The following is a 9,963-nucleotide window of genomic DNA, read 5'->3' as shown; positions in this document are numbered from 1 at the left end:
TGGAGAACCGCTTCAAAGCCCAAACTGTTCCGGACAACAGCTGAAACCTAGAATATGGCGAATATAGTTTGGACTAGCGGGAACTGTACTTTTTTTTTAAGTATGAAGAATGCTATGGATCATGGCGGGTATTAAAGAAGAGCACTTTCATTATAAACATATTAATCACCATTACTTTTAATTAAAAAGATGTATAATCTTTCATTACCTTTCAGGATAGTCTGTAGATCTTCATCCACTGAAAGAAACATTTATGATGACTGTATCTAGTTGAAATCACGGCATTAAGCATTTTTAAGCTGGCCCTTAATCATTCTGGGTTAGATTACACCACGTACGTCTATTATTATGTCAGAGAAAGAAAGAGAGGTAGAAAGAGAGAGAGAGAGAGAGAAGAAGGAAGAAAGACAGAGAAGGGATGGGAGACAGAGACAGCTCGACAAACCATGCTCGAGATGTGACAGACAGACACGCCCCCCCCCCCCCCCACTCAGAGGTCGGAATGACCGCATGCGTGTTGCCAAAATGTCCGGTAAAGGGGTACTTTTCGTGCAATAAAGTCCGGCCCGAGAATTGTAAAAAAAAGGGGTGTATTTGACTTTTCACCCGGAGATTTCTTTAAAAAGGGGGTGTTTTTCTTTCTTTTTTTCTCTCATCTCTTTGGACTCCTGAGAAATTATTCCGAATTTAGGGGGGGGGGGGGTACATTGAGCATTTTTCCTGATTTAGGGGGGTCTCCAAGGCAGGAAAAGCCCGCGAAAAGCCCGCGAAGGGGGGGGGGGGGTTCGGAAATGTTGGCAGTCCTCAGATAGGGGTGCTTTCAAAAAGAGGGTACGAGCATATGCGTACCCTAAATAACACTGAGTGGGGGGGGGGGGAGACAGACACAGATTTCAGAGAAAGAAACAGATAATGATTGGATAGATAAGCAAAGAGCGATGAGACAGAAAGACGTCATAAGATAAAGATATAATTGAGGGATTGATTGACTGAATTTTATTCTACAAGCTTCCAACATACAACAATATACAATAATAACAAATCAAAAATAAGTCAGCTTGAACAGGATAACCCACGAAAGCTCGAGAGCTTATTTCCAGTGGGGTCCCTAAGAATTCTCTCTTCCCCTCTCGATCCCTAGGGAGAGGAGGAAGAGAGTGAGAGAAGAAGAGAGAGGGGGAGATCAAGTGAAAGAGACAGTGAGACAAAACAAGAGAGAGAGAGAGAGAGAGAGAGAGAGAGAGAGAGAGAGAAAGAGTTGGAGGAGAAGGAAAAAATGGAAAGAGTGATGATGCAGAGTAGCCTCACCATGGTGTACCCGGTACGTCCACCTGCTTCGGGTAGTAGCACCACGGGGCACCCTCTACGTCGGTAAAGCTCCATCGACACCCTCGAGCCTCGCACGTCTCCTCGGTGGCTCCGGGATCGGGGTAACAATCAATCCTCTGCAAGGCCTCTTGAACGGGCTCTTCAGGCCCTTCTGTAGGCTCAGGTACGCCCGCCAAGTCATTTGGCGCCCTTCTACTGAGACCGAGACCGAGACCAAGCCCCAACCCGATGCCGATGAAAAGGATGGCCGCCAGCAAGAAAAGGATGACCTTGTTCCCGAACTCCATCTTGGTTTGTGTCGTGTTGTGTTGTCCTCTACGCAGTGCAATGCAGAGGAAAGATATAAGCCCAGTGCTGCCGAAGTTGGAAAATACAATGTAGTAGGACTTTGCTCCAACCAATCCTATATTCCTTGACCTTTTAATTGGGCCAACGACACAGCATTGGTGAGAGGTAATAGGATTAGACGCATCCACCCCTGTAATAAAGCAATAAAGCAGATTTCTTGCTTGCTTTCTCTTTTCTCTCTCTCTCTCTCTCTCTCTCTATAATATATATTTATCTTTACCTCTATCTATATTTCTACCTTTCTCTTTCTCTCTCTCTCTCTCTCTCTCTCTCTATCTCTCTTTTAAATATATGTATCCCTATCTCTTTCTCTATCTATATTTCTATCTCTCTCATCCCTGTGTCGTAGGTCCAAAAGGCAAGTAGGTCCTACCCCTTCCCCCATCGAATGGTGCAAAAAGGAATAAGAGAGAAAAAATTAAAGGAATGGTGGAAAGGAAAGGAAACAAAAAGGAAGAAGATGAATAGCCCCAACCCCACGCCCTTCTTAAACAATGGCAGTCATCCAAATAGTAAGACTGGTGCCCCCCCCCTCCTCCCCCCCCCCCCCCCCCCCCCACCCCCCCCCCCCCCCCCCCCCCCCCCCCCCCCCCCCCCCCCCCCCCCCCCCCCACCCCCCCCCCCCCCCCCCACCCCCCCCCCCCCCCCCCCCCCCCCCCCCCCCCCCCCCCCCCCCCCCCCCCCCCCCCCCCCCCCCCCCCCCCCCCCCCCCCCCCCCCCCCCCACCCCCCCCCCCCCCCCCCCCCCCCCCCCCCCCCCCCCCCCCCCCCCCCCCCCCCCCCCCTCCACAACCTTTTCCCCTTTCTCTTCTCCGTAGTCTTTATTTCCCTTTATATATCTGCCTCTCTATCTCTCTCTCTCCCTCTCTTACCCCTCTCTCTCTCTCTCTCTCTCTCCCCCTCCCTCTCTCTCTCTCTCTCTCTCTCTTTCTCTCACACTCACTGTCTCTTTACGTGCCAATATTTATGTTCAAGTGTTATAAAATGGTCGTTTCTCCCTCCAATAATTCTTTTTTTAATGCGCAAATTTACCCTTTGTTCATCTAACAATAATGATCATCATCATGAATTTACAAAATACTGTTTTAATTCAGAGTACGCGTCCTGCATGGTCATGCCTCTGACTGGCAATGGTTATCTCTTTGGAATCATTTTACGAGTGTTCAACATCATAAAAACATAAAATCTAGTGAAATTCCAATCAATTTGTTTTGGTCCTTGTCCTACTTCATCAAAGGTCTTGATCGTTTGATATGTTTATGGTATAACAAAAACGTTATTCTCACAATACACAGTTTAAACGAGTTATGGGCAAAGTCACATGTTAAAGGGAAACTACTCACTAAGCGTATAGTTTTAGTGATCCAATTTGCAAAAACATTTATTAATCTTTGAAAATAAAATGCATCTAGCAAATGTCTCATCGTCATTCTTAAGCCGGATACATTTAGTCTGTCCACCAAAATGTATTAAAGTCTCCATGTACTATTGAACAACTCTTTATTTTTGTTTTAGCGTTTAATTAAGAGCGTCTAGAAGTTCGTCTCAGATCATGTACCAAAATTATGTGGTACATTCACTATTATTCAGTGTTCTATTTACACATATTATGTCCAAGGAAATGTCTGATTTAATAGTTTTTCCAGCCGGCTGTTGTAAGGCTGATAATAGTCTTTGAGTTTCTTCAGAACATTTTCCTGAATAGGCGGATGATTATTCTTTATGGATCTTTTGGAGCAACGTTTCGTTGGTACTCTCTGACAGAAAACTCCCCGATCATGGTCGAAATAAAAATAATACTTGGTGAAGAACTTGGAAATGCCAATGAAGTCTTCCACCTGTTGCAAAATGGACACAGGGTCCCTGCTGAATACACCTTCGTCAATGATGAGAAACTGCTTTCTTGGAAAGACATCAAACCATCGTCGAAGATGGCTCTCGTAGAGGGCGTTCTCAATTACTGCATTGTCCTCAAAGACATCCCCGTTTTGCTTGAGGACGGTCGCCTCGAAGGAAAGGCCGAGGAAAGGGTTGGCGGGATCACCTGGCTGTGGTGATATGTAGGTGAGGTATTCTAGACGTCTGCTGTGTTTCATGTACAGGTAAGACGACATGGCACGCTCAATGGGTCCCGAATCATGACGATGAACTTCATATCAGGAAACGCCTCATTGATCAAATGCGGTACCTCGTGGCTGAGGATGTAAGAAGGGGTGTACTCCATGGTGACCTGGTACTTGGAGGATATCGGCATGCGGTCGCGGTACCAATCTAGACTACGGTCGGGGAAGTGGTTCCAGTAATAGACGTCCTTTGGTTTGGTATGGACGATGTCTGGATGTATCCGAAGCAAGAACGAAAGAGCGGTTGTCCCGCACCTCTCCATCCCGATACCTATGACCTTGGGGATACGTCTTTTACAGTCTAGTCGGTGTTGAGTCACAGGGTTTTCCCTCCCGCATCTAGTGTTTAAACCGTTATGCGTTTCTATCGTCACCGCCTTTTCTGTTCGCAGTTCTATCGGCACAGTGGGTTCTACCACCGAATTGTCCACCACACGCACATATGCCTCAGTCGTAGTTACACCATTGGCGAGTCGTTCTTTCGCAGGAGTGGCTTCTGCGACCTTGACTGTTGTCGGATTGGAATCATCCATCACTTGCCTTGATCTTGTAGTCATGTTTGAGGTGTATTCCAGCCACTCTTTCACCAAAGTGGTATTCTTTTCAATGACCGCTGCCAATAGCAGTGCCTCGCTAACCATATCATCTGTTCTATTGGTTGCATTAGCATCACCACTTTCATCTTTCACAGCAGTTGTATCTTGATAATCTATCACTGACCGCCCTTCCCCTATGGAACTCACTGATCCCGTACTGTCATCTGTGACATCATCAAGACCTTCTTCTAGCCATTCGGTTTCCTCGACATCATCCATAAACATAGACTCGCTGTTCAACTCAGAAGAAGTCCCTTCGTTCTTATCACCCCCATCATCATCTATTGTGGTCATGAACAACGACGTTCTGGCTGCCTCCTGGATATGGATGTTGCTCCCACCATATCCACAAGAAAGTGTCGTCCTTCCAATCGCCAAGAAGACCGCAGCCACACTGCCATAGGCGCAGAGTACACCTAGAGCAAAGGCTTTGCTGCATACCAGTTTCCTGATACCCCGCATGTTGTTAAATGGTTGTGATCTGGATGAGTTTCAGACAGAAAATGAGACAAAAAAGAAAATAGTGGTAATAAAAAAATAATTAGATCCATATAAATGGGTACCTGGTAGGAATTTATTCTTTGAAATGCTAGAGCGCCGTATGGTAGCCGTGCTAAAGCCAGGGTAATAATCGGGAGCGCCAGGAGGGTCAAATCTGACTGACATGAGCGCTATACAAGAACCCACTATCATTTATTATTATTATTATAAACACAATAAATTTCTCATTTTCAAATGACATTTGCCAAAGCATGACTATACCGTAATATAGAAGTCTGTCTACCTGTCAATTATATACATGGGTATTATTCATAATCATTATCTATATTAATGGTTATATTAACAAAAATATATACAACACGATAGATGTGATTGCTGTTATTTGGTATACAGCCGACTGTAATTCAACGTCATGAAAGAATATATATATTATAACCAGTTTACATCAAAATATACAGATGGCACGGGATACATTATGTATCTCCATTTTGATCTGTTCCTCGAAACACAATGCAAATGTACATACAACGAGTTAAGTATAAAATATGTAAATGTAAATTCATGCATTTGTGCATAATCTATGTAAGAATTAAGATCCTCATTCCTTCAGAAGATCATGAATTAGATCAAAAGAGCATAATGGTTGTCCACTAGCAATTAATGTATGCGATTCGTATTCTGACTATAAGGGAGTTTACAGATATAATCTGCGCATGGGCAGATAAAGGTCATTTTGTACCCAAAGGTAAAAACCCACAGAGATGAATACTGGATATGCGCTCATGAAAGTTATGTAACATTATTCATTTATGCACCAACGGTACATTCTATTATAAGCAGGTGGAAGTATTCTTTTTAAGAGGGCAAACAAAAGGTATTCATGAAGCACATCTAGGACTTTGGCAGTTATTATTCTAATATGCTCAAAGTGAAACTTCTCCATGTGTAAAAGATCTGTTGATATTTGGGGTCATTTGTACCATCTGCTATCTTTAAACTCCCTTATTGAAATACAATAATTGCTCGTAACATTCAAGTTTTAACTTTCAAGTGTATTTGTCTCACGTTTCACAAAACAGAATTCACAAAAATGAAGAAATTAGAACATAATATGAAATGTACCCCGGCAAAGTATGACATTATATAATCAAGTCTTTGTAAAGACGTCGAAAATGATTGTATTAAATGGTAGGTTATACACGGATAAAATGTGAGGAAGCTATCAAAAACAAGTGAATTAACAAAGATTTGTGCATTAAATTGGCCTATTGGTGATGGACAACGCTATTGAAATCGCCGTAGGTTGATTTTCAAACATCTATCTACGCGATCGTCTTAATTTTCATTCCTATATATTGGTTTGTTGTCATGATAAGTTATGCAGCTCAAAACAAATAAAAATCTATTATAATGATCTTACCATTTAAATAGAGCCGGTACACAAATTGATGACGTGGAATAGGCCAACTCAAGACAATTGCTAACTTCATGCTCTCTTTTCACTGATCGTCAGTGCTGGTGGTATGTATACTTTCGATTTTTAAGTGTAAGGGGTGTTTGTGTACAGTTGTGTGGGTTCTTCAAAGCTCTTTCGAGACTGCTGAATACCAGTGAAAGGGGAATGTTTACCTAACTCATTCTTGCGTGGGTCGTATTATCTCTTCCCATTATTCTATCTTGCGAGTTTTTCCTTCGACGAGATCCGACTTCATGGACAAGAACAGCAAAGGGACCGATCCGCCATTATGCATGCTCTGCCTATAACAAGTAATACATGCAATTTGCATTCTGACTATACAGTTCGTAATTTGGATTTGTGCCTGGGCAGATATAGGTCATTCGTACCCTAAATGTAAAACCATTGAGACGAATACTCGGATCGTGCTCATGAAAGTTATGCAATCAGTATTCATTTATGCACCAACAGTACATTTATCTGATACACAGGTGGAAGTATTCTTCTCAAGAGGCAAACAAAAGGTATTCATGAAGCACCTCCATCACTTTGGCAATGGTTATTCTAAAATGCACAGGTGGGAAGTATCCATCGTGTCTAAGATCTGTGGATATTTTGGGGTCATGCGGTCCAGAGCACAATTTCTTTTCTTTACGAACTCGCTTACCGGTATTGAAAAACAATCATTCGTACCATGTGAATGAAATAATGCGTATCGAGGCTCTTAGGCATAGATTTGTTTACCTTATAAACACGGTCAATAGACCGGTTTACAAATATATTTAAATTTATTATATGATGTTTCTTTCCTCGGGACCTATATAGTGACGAGTTATTATATTAACCTGTTGGCACAGAATGAACTACAATACTCGGAATCCAGACTGTAGAGGTGTTGTGGTCGAGTGGATACGTCGCCGGACTGTCGATCACAAGGTTCGCGGCTCGAGTCCCGCCGCCCGCACTAATGTCCTTTGGCACCCACCCAGGTGAAGTAAATGGGTACCTGGTAGGAATTTATTCCTTTAAATGCTAGAGCGCCGTATGGCAGCCGTGCTAAAGCCAGGGTAATAATCGGGAGCGCCAGGAGGGTCAAATCTGACTAACATGAGCGCTATACAAGAATCCACTATTATTATTATTATATGTATATGTATTTGTATGACTTGTTGTTATGTCCGGAAATTGAGCACAATTTTTTTTTGGGGCCCTCGAAAAATTGAAAAATCGCACCCCCCCCCCCCCCCCCCCTTGAGCGCCAGGGGAGGGGGCCCATCTCCAGAAAAGGGTAAAATTAACGTGTTTTTACCTGTTTTTCTCCCAGGGGAGGGGACCCGGGCCCCGGGATCCGCCACTGCCTACCCCCCCCCCCCGGCCGGCCGGCCCCTTTGAGCCAAAACAGAAAGAAAAAAGTGTTACTTTTGTGGAGGGAGGTCAGGGGTGGGGTCCGTTTTTTTAATATAATTAAAGGTAAAATTAACGTATCCATCTTTTTTTTCTTTAAAATAAGTTTAAAAGGTCTATTGACACAGGGTTTGGTCTTACACAGTAAAATACTGAAGAGCTTCATGGCTTTCGTAATCTGCTAAAAATAACTACTAAAACATTGTCGATGTCGACACAGCTGAGGAAAACCAATGTCTATTTTTAGATCTTTTGACATTTTCAGTCAGGAGTTTCTCGTATACGGTGGGTGCACGGTGGGAATCCCTAACTCACACACAGCACAGTAAAGAAATCGGGGACAAGATCAACAGAAAGGAGCGTCAAATCGGGCTGAAAATTCAACATTATCGTCAACGAAATCGCTGGGAACTGCTCGACCGGGAGGTAAGCGCAACCTAACGGAAGAACAGGCCGGTAGTAATCGTAGGGCTGGAGCAAAATCTAGTCCACAGCTAGCAGGTACATGCAGCAGGTACATCAATAAAAAAAACTCAACACATGTCAGGCTTTCAGGCTTGAAGAATCAACAAAGAAGAAGCAAAGAAGAAGACACCCAATGTGAACAGAACTTCAAATACATTAATGGACCAGACGTTTATAGCATTAAAACTTCTTCAAGTCAAAGATCGCCAGGTCGAGGAAGAGGTTCCAGAGGCAGAGGTTCACCTAGAGGCGGCACGGCATGGCATACACCAACATATACACCCGCAGTAGCTTGTACTCGGCCAACCCGCCTCGTCAAGTTGGCCATAGACCTCCAGATGAAGAGGGAGAAGATACTCATCAAAAGCAGGGAGAACCTGGACCATCGCAGCAGCCACAGGGTGAAAGGTTAGGGATACATTCTGTTGTAACATGATTATACAGCTTAAAGGTAAAGACCAGTAATGGTCATGCGATTGCATTGTGAAAGAAACGTTGTGGAATCGATCAGAAAAGGTTGATCATCTAGCACCTAGCATCTGCAAGGTTCTGGAATCATCAAAATGATAAGAAATTTGGCCCATTCTTCGTAAAGTTACAAGCACTATACACAGAAAGATGTATATGGAACTACCCTATCTCTCTCACACGACCATGAGAGAAATAAATTTACCAAATATATGAATTAGTAGGCGGTTTCCCGGCAAATTTTTTATCATCGTGTATTAGTCAAAACATATTCTTTCACATGATTGGTAATGAGAGCTTCCATTTCATTTTTTGAAATTGGGGCGTTACCAATACTGGTCTTTACCTTTAAGTCAGGGGCGGATCTAGGGGGGGGTTCGGTGGTTTAACCCCCTCCCCCCCCCCCCCTTGGGCGGCCAAGTGAGAAAAAAGAGGGAAAAAAGAAAGGGAAAAGGGGGAAAAGGAAAACGGCGCGATTTTTGGAAAATCCTGGATCCGCCACTGGGTCAAACTCCCCCCACCCTTGGCAAAAAGCTAGATCCGCCCCTGCTTGTCATACTCGTAGGGCATTTCCTATCGGTTTCTCCCCAAGCTATTTCGGGCTTCGTACATAACTCGTTTAACATGATTTGCTTGGCTCTTGAAGAATATCAAAATACTTAGCCAGTAGCCTATTATGTCACTCATTTAGACAATAGTGATTTTGAGAAACCTGTTCTTCAGACTCGGAGGTTATTAAATAACAATCTGTCCTACCGTAAATTAATAAAAGGGAAGGATGACAAATATGCAAAAAGCCCATGCAGTTATCTTGGTTTTGTTCTTGTTTACATTTATGTTTGGTTTTCTATTTCTATGAGCTTTAAATCGTTTCTTACGTTTCCTCAGGAGAAACATTAGATTCGTTCATTTTCTTCGCCTAATGGAAAAGTCATAATTTCATTCTTATTATCAACAAATTGTATTTCATTCATAGCCCTGGAGCTTTAATAATTCAATTTCAACCAAATGCTATCACGGGCAAATTATTAACAGCTGTTAAATTGTTAGTCCGAATTATATCCAAATATTTTTTCAAGAGGAGTTGAGTAGAGATAAGAGAGGATTAGAAAGAGAGATAGAGCGGGGGAGAGTTTTTATTTTTGTCAACTTTTTTTTCTTCATATCACATTTTGTTTTTTGTAGAACTAACGCAGGATTTTTAAGAAGGCTAGATGCACGAATGACACCTCCACAAAGTAAGTTACTATATTATACAAATAATACACAGCAGT

At 42.9% G+C, this 9,963-nt stretch overlaps 1 protein-coding gene across 1 annotated transcript; it reads right to left on the bottom strand.

Moving 5' to 3' along the window:
• Positions 1–3,768: 3,768 nt before the first annotated feature.
• Positions 3,769–6,330, bottom strand: LOC115918549. Its single transcript, XM_030982587.1, has 2 exons — positions 6,317–6,330; positions 3,769–4,876 (listed from the first exon to the last, which is right to left on the bottom strand). The coding sequence occupies exon 2, from the start codon at positions 4,855–4,857 to the stop codon at positions 3,769–3,771; it is 1,089 nt and encodes a 362-aa protein (XP_030838447.1). The 5' UTR covers positions 4,858–4,876; positions 6,317–6,330.
• Between the last annotated feature and the right edge of the window lie 3,633 nt (positions 6,331–9,963).

The sequence above is a fragment of the Strongylocentrotus purpuratus genome, unplaced genomic scaffold (assembly GCF_000002235.5).
Source record: "Strongylocentrotus purpuratus isolate Spur 01 unplaced genomic scaffold, Spur_5.0 spur5_scaffold_12, whole genome shotgun sequence".
NCBI lineage: Eukaryota > Metazoa > Echinodermata > Echinoidea > Camarodonta > Strongylocentrotidae > Strongylocentrotus > Strongylocentrotus purpuratus.
The sequence above is the reverse complement of the archived record's forward strand: the minus strand, read 5'-3'. Positions and strand labels throughout refer to the sequence as shown.